This window comes from Cyprinus carpio, chromosome B7, assembly GCF_018340385.1.
Source record: "Cyprinus carpio isolate SPL01 chromosome B7, ASM1834038v1, whole genome shotgun sequence".
NCBI lineage: Eukaryota > Metazoa > Chordata > Actinopteri > Cypriniformes > Cyprinidae > Cyprinus > Cyprinus carpio.
In genome coordinates, this window is record NC_056603.1 from 10659404 (window position 1) to 10673251 (window position 13848).

The following is a 13848-nucleotide window of genomic DNA, read 5'->3' on the forward strand; positions in this document are numbered from 1 at the left end:
AGCAAGAAGACAGAAAAGTGGGAATCTGGGAAATCTCTCCAATGTTTTAAAAGGAACAGTTCACCCAAAAAAACAGCCTCAGGTAGATGAGTTTGTTTCTTCATGGAGAAATGTAGCATTACATCACTAGCTCACCAATGGATCCTCTGTAGTGAATGGGTGCCGTCAGAATGAGTCTCCGAACAGCTGAAAAAACATCACAATAATCCACAAGTAACTGGAGTGATTGTTTATTGGTTTTTTTTTTGGATACTGGATTTAGAAGTTGATTTTTTTTTTTTTTTATTACAAACACGTAGCTTTTCACTTCACAAGATGTTAACTGATGGACTGGAGTCTTGTGGATTATTGTGATGTTTTTATCAGCTGTTTGGACTCTCATTCTGACGGCACCCATTCACTGCAGAGCATCCATTGATGAGAAATTAATGTAATGCTAAATTTCTCCAAATTTGTTCCGATGAGGAAACATCTGCATCTTGGATGGGCTAAGGTTGAGTACATTTTTTGCAAATTTTAATTTTTGGGTGAATTATTCCTTTAAGCAGGTTTGGATCACCAGGGTAAAAAACTGTCATAGGTATTTTGAGGAATATGGATGCAAGGGGAATTTAACGACAATTTGGCAATATTAAAAAAAAAAGAAAAAAGAAAGACATTTGGCAGATTTGAGAATTTCTTCTCCACTAAGTCGCACAGCCAGATGATTTCGAGAAAAAGGAAGCCGAAGATCTCCCTACCCAGATCTGAGTTGGGTCCTGGGAATGAACTTCTAAGATGGGCGGAAGAAAAAACATCTCTGATTTAGATGCACGCCTTTGGAAACAAAGACAAGAACAAGTGCTTCGCTGTAGGATTGGCTTAGAGATATGCAGAGCGTGTCGTAATAATGCCACCGTACCCCTACTGGCTCAGATAGACCTTCAAACCAGTTTTGGAAGTTTAGAAAAGTAACAAAACGTAACAAAAACAGTCAGCCTATCGAGTGCGAGAGTGAAGGTCATGGTTTTTCAGTCAGTGATCCAGTCTGCGTTCATGTCAATCAATTCAACGAAATACACAAAAAACAAAGAATTCCAAACTTTGTCCGTTGAGGTATGATTGAAAAGATCGATTGCCTGGACTCTCAGTTTGTACCATTATGTTTTTCCTTGTCTCTTAATTTCATATTTCTTCTCAGGAGACCACACAGTGGCTTGACAGACAGAGACGTGTCCGGAAGCCGTCGATCAGCAAGCCGACGACTGGGGCAGAGGCAAGGCACGCTCGTTCTTACGCCCCCCGTTCATGTGAGCGTAAGACTGGGTCTCGTCAAACGGGCTCCGGAGAACCATCGAGGGCCCGTTTGCCGCAGAAGCAGAGAGTGGGTGCTTGTCCGTGGAGCTGGGGGAGGAAGGCGGCGAGGACGGGCCGGCCGGGGTGGAGGAGCCCTGGGACGCAGGGGCGCACTGTTGAGGGGAGGCCATAGAGGGAGCGAGGGGCTGCAGGTTGGAGGACGGCTCCAGAGGAACGTTCTCCATGGCTCCTACGTTCTCCATGTCCAGCTCTTCCATGTCCGGAGGTTTGTTCTCTTCGCTGTAGAAGAAGCTCGTCTCCTTGAAACCCGCCTCCAGGTCCTCCTTGATGCTGCTGATGATCTCCAGGAAGGACGGCCGCATTTTGGGGTTGTACTGCCAGCACATGCGCATCAGTTCAAACCTGAAACCGCACAAGAGAAGAACAAGAGAAGTTCAGCAACATGGTCCTTGAGAAACATTCAAATTAGTTGAATTTTTAGGAAATTCAGCAAGTTTTGAGCTGAAATGGCTCATTTTTATTGTTAATTTATATTAAATGTATTTCCAAACATCTCACCTGGTTTTTGTTATTTCAAAAAAAGGTCCTTTTAAATTTAAAATTATTTTAAATCTCTCTCTCTCTAATAACTTTATACATTTTAATTATCATAATTTTTATAACATACATAGTACAATAATTAATGTATTCACTATATGAGTTATAAACTCATATACCCATATATCAAACTTCATATAACCAATTATTAATCATCTTAATCACTCTGGTTTGAGTTGGTTAAAAAAAGTTATTTTCAGTTTTAAATCAAGTTACTATATATATTAATATCAATTTTATTTAATCATTTCAAAACCATGAATAATTATTAATTATTAATAGATTCATTTCTGACTACTTTATATGATACATTTTACATAACCTAACTTGGGTTTTTGTCATTTAAAAAAGGCCTTTTCAATTTTAAATTAAGTCATTTAAATTAATTAATTTTACATTTTAATTTAATTAATTTTAAAGTTATACATAATATATTTATGGTTTATTAAAATTGCATTACAATTTACATGTATAGACTACTTTATATAACAGATTATCAAAAAATCCATCTTTTTCATTTGTGTCTCTAAAAAAGTCTCTAAATTTTAAATAATATCAGTATACATATTATAAAATGTATTAATGTATTTATTAATTTGTATTCATTTAAAATGATTCATAATACATTTTTATACTTTCATTTAATGCTGTGAAATTGATTAATTGCAATTAATCACAGCCAAAATAAAAGTTTGTTTACATAATATGTGTGTGTACTGTGTATATTTATATGTATATATAAATACACACACATGCATGTATATATTTAGAAAATATTTACATGTATACAGTCACATTTAGATATGATTTATATTATATATAAATATATATTATATATATTTTTAAAATATATAAACAAGAGTGTGTATTAATACATACAAATAAATATTCACAGTACACACACATATATTATGTAAACACAAACTTTTATTTTAGATGCGATTAATCACGATTAATCGATTTGACAGCACTACTTTAATTATAAATACGTTATAATTTAATTATAGTCATTACATATAGCCGACTGAATATTGTACTGTTTAACATTATTGTCATATACACTGCTACTATAACAAAATCACTCATAAGATCTTGTTCGTACGCCTACGCCTACGCCTACGTGCCGTAGCACTGAACAACAGGTGGCAGTGTGACGAATCACTAATATAAACATGCACGCTATCAACGCTTATGTCCTAAACACAGCTGCAGTGAGCTCATGGTGAATGCCCCGAGCTCTTACTGCACAGCAAACACACAACTGTGATGAAATCACACTGCAGAGCTGGAGAGAGCTGCAAAGGAGGCCCGAGAGCGCCGGCGAAGGGGAACTGCTACAGTTACACGGGGGAAAAAATAAAAGCGTACCATATCGCTGACACTCGAGCATTCCAGTTCACCATTTTAATTATACACAAACAGGCTAAGAATACCAGAGGAGTCTGCTGAAATAAATACTGGGATCCCTGTGCCAGCTCACACACTAGTGGAGTAACACACACCATTAGTCTTACAAACACCAACACACACAGCTAGCGCAAACATCAGCTGACACTTACAAATACCCGTGCACCACATACACAAACATTCACACCAGCAGATCCAAGTGCGGTATTTTCACCGTCTCTTAGAGACACACACACACACACACACACACACACACACACACACACACACACACACACACACACCAGGGCTTTTGGCTCTCCAGCTGTGAGACAGAGAGACTGGACTCACTGCCCTCAGAGCCTCCAGCTTGTTTTTCCTGCATGGCATTAAGTGAAGTTTCCATTGATGGGGAGCTTCGGGCTGATTTTAGCACCTCCAGTCTTAAAAGTGCCATTTGAACAAGACTAAAGCCTGCAGTAACCTTTGGAAGGACAAAGTATGGATTTTTTCATCAAGATGGTGATAAATTGAGTTCAAAATGCCAGTGAGAAGTTTTTATTTTTTTTATTTGTATATATACTTATATATATATATATATATATATGTGTGTGTGTGTGTGTGTGTGTGTGTGTGTGTGTGTGTGTGTGTGTGTGTGTGACCCTGGACCACAAAAGAAGTATTGTGTGGTTGTGTTATATTTGTTTTTATAGCCAAAAAAACATTGTATGGGTCAAAATTATTGATTTTTCTTTTATGCCAATAATCATTAGGATATTAACTAAAGATATTTTGTAAATTTCCTACTGTAAATATATCAAATTTTAATTTTTGATTAGTAATATGCATTGCTAAGAACTTCATTTGGACAACTTTAACAAAAATTGTGATTAAATGAATGTTAAATTGCAAAGTTGAGTAACCATAAAGCAAAAAGTATTTTTTTTTTTTAACTTTCCAAACATTTTATTTTTTAATTTTAGATCCTACAACTTGCAATAGAATGAAAATTAGCAAACAATCCTGCACATGTGTCATATAAAGGCACTAAAAGGTTTCACTGTTTGCATCGTTCACTCTGTTTTTCTTGTACAGAAATCGAAGAGATCCTGCTTTGATTTCTTTTTTTATTACAAGAGCAAAAATAAATCAGCTGGTGATGTTGTGTGTGAAATATCACCCTTCAATCTCAAACTATCAATCTTCAATCTATTATTCTCATTTGTCAACACTCAACATTTTCTTCGGTGTCAAACGAGAAACGAGTAAAAAAAAAAAAAAATTGGAAAAACTTAAGGCAGGACTTAATTTAATGCATCAGGAAGAGATAACATACTAGAAATGAGTCAACTGAAAGGAAGCAAAAAAGATTGTAATTTCAGAGGCAGAGCAAGTTATTTTGATAAAAAGTCACCAAGTATTACAGAATCTACTTTTCAGTTAAGATCATTTCTAGTAAGAGGCTGTGGCTTTTGCCTTTTTTGGCTAAAATATCACATGCATGATCAATGTGGCTCAATGTGTGAAAACCTTTGTTCTTATTGCTACGCTGCACATAATTGAATCAAATAACTGGACTTCCCTTAGAGGCTGAATTTGGGTGACCGTTGGCACGGTTAGTCTCATTAAAACACAAGACAGAGGCAGCGGCAGTGTAGCAGCCCAAAACCCACCCACATACCCTCCTCCACTCTTGTTCTGCCTGCTTTAACGACCGCTTCATCCTTCCCGGCACTTCTCTCAAAAAGTGTGAAAAGGTGCCAAACGTTGGCCAACCACAACAAAGACCCTAAACCAGACGACCTTGGGATGAAAATAAGGTACAAGCCAATGCAAACCATTGTGCACTTCCTGTCAATGAACAGTGGACTGAGAAAATGCAAACTGCTGTTTCTCCTGAAACAAAACATCATTGTTCAGTCATGTCACCAATGAGTAAACAGAAAAAGAAAAAAAAAACTGCTTGTGAAGCTTGCTTTTTATTGTTTAGAAACCAGAAAACAAAAATGTGTATATATATATATATATATATATATATATATATAGAGAGAGAGAGAGAGAGAGAGAGAGAAGAGAGAGAGAGAGAGAGAGAGAGAGAACAAACAATATATTTATTATATATCTTTATAGAGAAATTTTTAATGGAGAAATATAAAAAAGTATTAAAATTACATATTTTATTTTAGCTGTATTTTTTTAAAATATTATAGAGAGAGAGAGAGAGAGAGAGAAAACAATATATTTATTATATATTTATATAGAGATATATTTAAATGAAAAATATTAAAAAGTTGATTTAAATTACATATTTTATTTTAGCAATTTTTTTAAATATTATGCATATATATATATATATAGAGAGAGAGAGAGAGAGAGAGAGAGAGAGAGAGAGAAAGAGAGAGAGATAGAGAAACAATATATTTATTATATATTTATACAATAAAAATATATAAAAAAAATTAAAACAATTCAAATTACATTTTATTTTTGTTATATTTTAAAAATATATTAAAGATAATATTATTTATTTATATAAAGATTTTTAATGGAAAATATTAAAAAGTTGAAGAAAATTTTTTTTTTTTTTTTAGCTGTATGGCAATAATATTTTAGCCAAGTTTTTATCCAACTAAACTACTAACTAAAAACACAAAAAAATAATGGTTTACACGTACAACCAACAAGTAAAGCTAAATGGCAAAATATGTTTTCTATGCTTTCTATTTTTCTGTACCCCTTTCTTCTCAAGACGCACACACCTACCCACCCACCTCTCTCCCTCCCTCCTGGTATAATATTATATTATTAAAAATGTGGAATCCCTGTAGTGCTTTGAGTGCTCACATGTCACTGCCAGCTCTCACACTTCAGATAAAACATGGACTCGAAACCAGACGCAACCTAACTCAAACTGCGCCAAAGAAAACCCAGAGCTTGGAGACTCTCACAGATAAACAAAGTGTTCTTAAATTTAGAGTCCAGCACCCAGAGGCAGAGCGTTAGACTAGGTGGCTTTAAAATCCAAAACAAATAACGGCCAAAGTCAAAAACTTTTCGGTAAATACCATTAATTCGCAAGCTAATTCAGATTTTTAATGTCTATTCTTGTTTTCAGCTATTCTTGTTTTCACACAGTAGGTGGCAGACTTTCTACTTTTTAAAAGGCACACACAAAAATTAAAATTCTGTCATCATTTATTTACCATCATGCTCTTCCAAACCTAACATGAATATTCATATTAAGAACTTTCAAGACATCGCACCAGGTTTGACGTCAATGACACCAATCTTTGACAGACGGTAAGAAAAAGTGACACTGAATTTTAGTCTGTTCCTCACATTAAAGTATGTGCATCAGTTATATGGACCCTTTTTATGGTGTTTTGTGTCCTTTTTGGAGCTCGACAGCCCCGGGTCACTGTCTGCTTTCACTGAATGGAAAACAGCAGCTTGAGAATTTTTCTAAATGTTGCATTTAGAACAACAGTGTGAGTGAAAGATGTGCATGAGATGACTTACAGCATGTCGGGGCAGTTGTCAGGTTTGTCCAGCAGTCCTCCCTCCATGACAAACCGCAGTACCTGCTCATTGGACATGCCCTGATAGGGCTGCTCGGCCAGGGTGGCTATTTCCCACAACACCACCCCAAAGGACCTGCAAGAGGAGAACAGATGAGAAAAAAGTTGAGATCTACACTGATAGCGACCAAAGTGTCTACAAGATGCTGATTTTCTTTTAATTCGGAGTGAGTTCAGTTAAAAGCTCCCCGCTTGTAAAAATGAACTGTTCCCTGAAGATGTTTTTTCAAGAAACAACAATATTTTTTTACTGAGAATGTGAGTGATGCATGTTCTAATTACCTAAAACTTTCAAATGGGAGCAAGTTGTCATTATAATGAGTCAGCCGCTCAGACAATTACATAATATAATGTGGTCTGTTGATAATAAAGCTATTAAGCAAGAAATACCTTCAGTCGTGCCTGACTCAAGTAATGCTTATTCTTTCGAGTTTATTCTTAATATTTTTCTACAGATAAGTGTTGAACATCTAAATTAGAAACAAAGGAGCTTCAAAGGAAGGAATAAATAATCACAGGCTCTGTTCCAAAACCTAATGAGCTGCTTTGTGCTCTATTACTGCCTACATATATTTAAAAAAAAAACAACTTTACATTAGGCAGCAGCTCAGTTATACACTGGACATTCCTCAACTGATTTTATGAAACACAAGTATTTTGCACTGAATTATTTGCATCAGTACTTTGCAGGGTTGAATTTAATTTTGCTTTGTAATCCACACTGCACAATTCACCATACTGAATTCACTTTCTCACTGAGCTCGTCACTATGCATTCTGGGATCCCCCCTTTTTTTTAGTTCACTCAAATATTAAGAGATGTTACATGGATTTTTAAAATTCATATTATTAATATCTAATATGCATTTAAAGTAATATCATTCCCTTTAAAAAACATCCATGCATGATCCAAATCACTTATCCTATAGAAACAAAACAGGAAAAAACTAAACTAAAACGGAACAAAACAAAAAAAATCACAAAACTAACCAATAAACTGAACAAAAAACACTAAACAAAACGAAACACTAAACTAAAACAGAACAAAACAAACATTGCAAAATGAAACACTAAACTAAAATTGAACAAAACAAAAATCACTAAACAAAAAGCAAAACAAAAATTAAAAACTTTTTTTTAAAAAACAACATGCTCATGGCAATGCATTTGCACAAAAGAAACGCTTTCTAAATGCTGCTAAAAAAGGTACATACTTAAAAAAAAATAAAAAAATAAAAATAAAAAGGTATATAATTTTGAACAGAGCCGGAATGTAGGCCAATATGTACCTATTCTATTATACTGTGTGCCTCTTGATTTCAACCTAACATGCAACAGCAACTGTAAGTAAGCCACTGCTCCATTTTAATCTCCACTTTAACCAGTGACATGAATGTGGGGCATGACTGTTTGAATTTATTCATTATTTTGCACTTCCGTTTGGTGGCACAAAAATGGCACACTAAGCCTTTAAGAAACGGCCATGATATTCTGATTTAGATCTTTTTTTATAATAAATTTGTAATTATGACTACTCCATTTTGATTACTCCTTTGTCTGATCCTCATGTAAAGTTTACCAGACATTCCACACCTGACGGTGATCCTGGACAGACATGAAGGGTGAACTGTTAGGGCAGACTCTCCAGACACCTGGCAGGAAACTTGAGCGCATTGTAATTAAGTTAAATCCTCTTCCTGAACAGGGAGTGCTTGATTCTGATCCTAAACAAAAGAATTTAGCACAAACCTCCCAGCGAGTCCAAACAGCTACTTATCACGACACGGGAGGACGAATCGACTAAAGATTCCTTGAGGCTCTGGAATGCCGCTCATATCAGCCGCAGCTGTTACCGTTTCCGGAAAAGCACAGTCTAGACTCCCCAAGGTTTTCTTTGAAAGTTTGTCAAATGAGACTAGCATGAGGGAAATGTTTCTAGCTCATATGAGGGCCGATGAGGCTTGATTGCCAGCTTCATTTGGAATATATGGAAAGATGTTTCTCCTCATTGCTTACCGCTTTAACGTATGCACCATGTAATGGAAAATGTGCGCTGAGCCGTGCGAGTGTGGTTTTCATTTCTCGTTCAGCTAGCGCAGGAACTGAAGTGGTCACAGTGGCGGCTTTCGCTCAAATACAGATGTCGCTCTGCAGCTGCAAACACTAGACTGATGTACCCTGATATACTGCGCACTATACCTCTCAATTAATATCTCTACATGTTTCGAACATCATGCACACACTGATTCTCTATAGAACACATGAAAGCTTACCAGACATCAGACATGGTGGTGAATACTCCATCTTTGAGGGACTCTGGAGACATCCAGCGCACAGGCAGCAGTCCCTTGCCTCCTTTTCTGTAGTAATCAGTCTCATAAATGTCCCGCGTCATGCCAAAATCTACAGATTGAGGATAAATGAGGTGAAATTACTAAAGTTCTATAGTTTTACTTGAGATTTAGCCAAACGGAATGAAGAAAATATACTGCAATTTCAGAAATTCATTACTGTAATTTGGGATGTGCAGTTGCATTATTCATTATTCTTTATTGCCATAATTTACTGCAAACCCTTTCATTTCTTATTACAGTACACAATGGTTAAAACAATACAAATCTGAGCGACATTTGTAGCAATGTAGCGACAGAGCTTTTTCTACCGTATTGTGATCAAGGAGCTTGCAGTTAATTGTAATAAAGAAGCAGTTTTAAGTGATTGGAGGAGTCTTATATACAGTACATCACCAGAGACAATGCATTGTTTCACTGGAAGATCCAGTTATGACATTTTAAATACAAACTACAGTGCAAAAAAAATGTAAAACATGAAACACATGCATGTATGAATCGTTCACAGATCAATAACGCGCATTTACAAATAGAATTCTAATTCATGCTAACTTTAAAATTATGAAACTATTAAATATTAAATATAACAAATTAATAATAATAATTATTATAATACATAAAAATTGGACAATAACTAATAGTGTTGATATAGTGCATTTTAGTATTTAATTTTGTTATGAAACAATGAGCAATAGCGCAAAATGTCAAAAGGAGTTAAATCTTAGGTGCAATATCTCAATGCAGTTTTTTATTTAATAACTGTCTAATTATCAATATTTACTGTGAAATACCACCAACTGAAGATAATTTACTGCTAAAATATGCTAAAACCCTCTCTGAGAAGCTGTTTTAAAATTCTATATCTGTTTAAAGCCACGCTACTAAAAAGAATGTACCTGCAAAAACTCAAATTTGGATGACTAGTCCCTATTTAAAACATTTCACATGTAACATTTCAACACATACCACCAATTTTGACAATAAAATCCTCTGCCACCATGCAATTCCTTGCTGCCAAGTCTCTGTGAACAAATTTGTTGGCGTTGAGGTAAGCCATGCCATCCGCGATCTCTCCCGCCATCTGAATCATCTTCTTCAGTGGCGGCAAAGGCAAGCTGGAGGTGTTCTGAGGATAGAAGAAGAAGAGAAGAATGATACTGCTGTAGCTCTATTCCAAAACCCAGTGAGTCTTGTGCATTTCATGCTGAAGCTTTGCGTCATGCAAACAGAAATCAATCTGTGTGCATGGGAAGAACATTTAAAATCAGTCACTTAGAAGGTTGCATTTTTCACACAGACTATGCAGTACACATCAAGAGATTACACTAGGTTTCGGAGTTGGAGTCTTAGAGGAGCTTATAGTCTAGAACTGCAAGGAGTGGCCCATTTAGGCACAGAAAACATCAGTGAATGCAAGCGCAGATGATGAATTCTGATTAATGGAAATTGCTCAGTTATGCATCTGATTAGCCAAATATTTTAATATCAGCGATGTGAAGCTGTCACATGCATGCCTGTATTCACCTCAGCGGATCGAAGCGAGCGCAAGTAACTCTTCAGATCTCCTCGTGTCATCAGCTCCATGATCACCAGGGTGGGCTGACCCTGCGAAACTACACCCAGCAGTCGCACCTAAACCAATCACAAACGACATCAGAGGAACCCAAGTCAACATTATCACACCAGTTTACTCCAATACTGACAATATTTAAAGCATTAGACGAGGTTTGTCATGTGTTCTGAGACTAACCACATGGTGACAGTTGAACTCTTTCATAACAGAGGCTTCATTGAGGAACTCGATGCGCTCGTGTAAGGTAGCCGATTCGTTGACTGTTTTAATGGCCACCCTGGTTTCCGGCTCATCTTTGACGACCCCTTTGGCGATGCCCTCATACACCATACCGAAGGATCCTTGTCCAAGCTCTCGGCACATGGTGATTTTCTCTCGCTCCACTTCCCATTCATCCGGCACATACACTGTAAACAAAGTACAAGAGTTACAAACTAACTGCATATTTACGAATTGATTTTGCCCTTGACTGAATACTCACTTTCTGCTGCGCTGAAGTACTCGGGGTTAACAGACGCGTAAAGGACTCCGTTTCCAAGCCTGTCACTGTTTCTGTGGATTACAGATAGCACTTATTTTATGTGGAACAAGGAAACATTTTCTGTTTTTATATTGTAGTATCTGGAGTATTTCAGATTGGTGCATTTTGTCTGTAGGGGCCTATGCTGTTAAAATGAGAGAATATGGTGTGTAAATGTGTTAAAACTGGTACCGTCTCTTGTTAATACAGAAGAAAGCCCCTCCAGCGCCAAGGACACAAATCAGGAAAATCGGGATGATAATGTAGTACAGGTAGTGGTCATAATTTGATTCTAGGGCGCAAGAAGAGAGTATTTGAAAACCCAATAATTCAACAAATTTCTAAATGGTCATATTTTGGAAGTTGAAAGGAAAGAAAATGATGGTAAACTTACGTTCAACCTGATTCACATAGAAAGCTATGGGTTCTGTCCATGAACCGTTTCCAGCGAGGGACGTAGCCCGCACACGGGCGGAATAGTTCCCAGCTCCCAAGTTGGAGAGTTTCACCCCTTTGTGCTTCCTGTAATGTTGACGGGATACACACTCATGCTTCTCAGGCTGTAGAAAAGGATTTACAAGGACATACTGATTAGTGTAAAAAAAAAAACATACCATAAATCATTAGTTGACAAACTAGTTAACAAGTAGTGCAAAAATGCAGTGCTTTGTCAGTGCTGTGATGCTCTTTCTTTAATGTATCTTAAATGTATTATTTAAAATATATATTGAATTTAACTATATTATGAAAATATTACATTTATCATAAATGCCAAATATACTATATTTCAATTAAAAAAATATTATTACAAATATTAACTGTAAAAACAATATAAAAACCATTCTTTCAAACTGCTTAATTTATATTTTTAAGGTTGTTTAGCTTTTTTATTAACTTGAATTTTATTAAATTTTATTAAAAAAAAAAAAAATAGTGAAGTTTGTTTCAAAGTATTATTATTATTATTTTTTTTTTAACTTGAATGTTACAGCACAGTGAAAGGCAATTCAATTATGAAAACTGAGTATTTACTATTGTCCTTTTGCATTATTGACACACTATTTTCCTATTTAATACTGCAAAGTTGCTTTGACACAATCTGCATTGTTAAAAGCTCTATAGAAATAAAGGTGACTTGACTTCTAAAAAAAAATTCTAAAACATTTATTATGACCCTGATCAGAATACAACGGTCACCTCTGTTCCAAGACGATACTGAATCTCATACAGCAGGATCAAGCCGTTGGGTTTTTGTGGTTCAGGCCACTTCAGGAACACAGAACTCTCCAGATGTTCCCAGGTCACAGGGCCAGGAATGTCATCGGCTCTTTCTAATGAAGGAACCAGAAGATTTGTCTTTGACATGTTTGAATACAGTGCTTCAGGTTCGATTCCGTGTCGATGTACTGCTCTTACCTGCCGCTTTGGTGCGGGAGAAGATAAATGCAGCTACGCTGCAGTGCCGAACCTCTTTGTTGCAGGCGTGCACATCGATGCGGTAAACTGTGAAGGGCTGCAGGCCACCGATGTCAGTGCTACGCTCCTTCACCTTCTTTTCTATAAAGGAAAATTCCTGTCTAGGCGGCTCGTCATCTGAGAAGTTTCCCTCCGTCAGGTTCCAGTTTCCCGCCAACAGAGTGTGGATGGAAGTAGCATTGGCCACACCAAAGAGATCCCGCCGTCGCCTGTCAGGAGGTCTGGAAACAAAGAGATCAGATAAATTGGAGTAACACTGTACAACTTCAAGCTCAAGTTGTGGTTGTGCAGAAACAGACTTTATTTAAAACGTTCTTTCACCATAGACTTCCATTGTAAATGCATTAATATGCACATGCAGGTTTGTAAACTGGAAAAATAATTAATTTTTTAAAAAATTTTTTTAATTTTAATCTGCTTTTATTGTATAAAACAAGCATTGTCTTTTCTAAAACGGATACACTATACAGAGCAGAGGAAAGAAAATACAAAGTTAACTTGTACACAGTAAAAAGTGCATGGTATAAAATACATGTTCATTTATACATAATCATCACCAAGAACGAATACTGTTTGGCATAATTTTTCAGGATCTCCTCTTACATTATTCATCTCTTTTCTGGTCAACTATATGATCACTTTCATTTAAAATGCAGTTTATTTTCTGTGCTAATCGACAACAGACATATGAAGGAAGCTTTTATTTCCTCAGTATTGGGGAGACCATTTTTAACCCCATTTGTGAACGTGTGGGGTAACAACCACATGGCTGTTCTCCCATGAGAGCAAGTTACTCTCGTTCATGCCAAAGCAATCACGGATCCTGTCCTCAGATGATCTGGCAATGGCTCCATCCCCTTGAATCCTTTCACACACACACCACAGCTGGTCTCCATTCCTCGGCCTGCTATCACTCACACGCTGGAGCGGTTTGTCACTCAACTCCCTACAAGCTGCAAGTCCTTCCTCTGCCTGCTGGAAACACACAGCCTACCACCACAGATGGGTTGAGTTTGCCTGAGAGCATGTGGCCAGAGACGTGATATGAAGATATACATCCCTCTGTATATGA

At 36.5% G+C, this 13848-nt stretch overlaps 1 protein-coding gene across 2 annotated transcripts in view; it reads right to left on the reverse strand.

Moving 5' to 3' along the window:
* Positions 1-269: 269 nt before the first annotated feature.
* The window catches only part of LOC109079742 (insulin-like growth factor 1 receptor), an 85882-nt gene continuing 72303 nt past the window's right edge, over positions 270-13848 (reverse strand). Inside the window, exons 11-21 of one of the 2 annotated variants that reach the window (XM_042727217.1) lie at positions 12717-12997; positions 12498-12631; positions 11695-11860; positions 11493-11592; positions 11262-11332; positions 10958-11187; positions 10732-10839; positions 10174-10333; positions 9130-9259; positions 6799-6933; positions 270-1698 (exon numbers count right to left, since the gene is read on the reverse strand). In XM_042727217.1, the coding sequence (XP_042583151.1) occupies positions 1230-1698; positions 6799-6933; positions 9130-9259; positions 10174-10333; positions 10732-10839; positions 10958-11187; positions 11262-11332; positions 11493-11592; positions 11695-11860; positions 12498-12631; positions 12717-12997 (1984 nt within the window). In that variant the 3' untranslated portion in view covers positions 270-1229. The remainder of the gene's footprint in view (positions 1699-6798; positions 6934-9129; positions 9260-10173; positions 10334-10731; positions 10840-10957; positions 11188-11261; positions 11333-11492; positions 11593-11694; positions 11861-12497; positions 12632-12716; positions 12998-13848) is intronic. The other variant, XM_042727218.1, reaches the window with a different exon arrangement.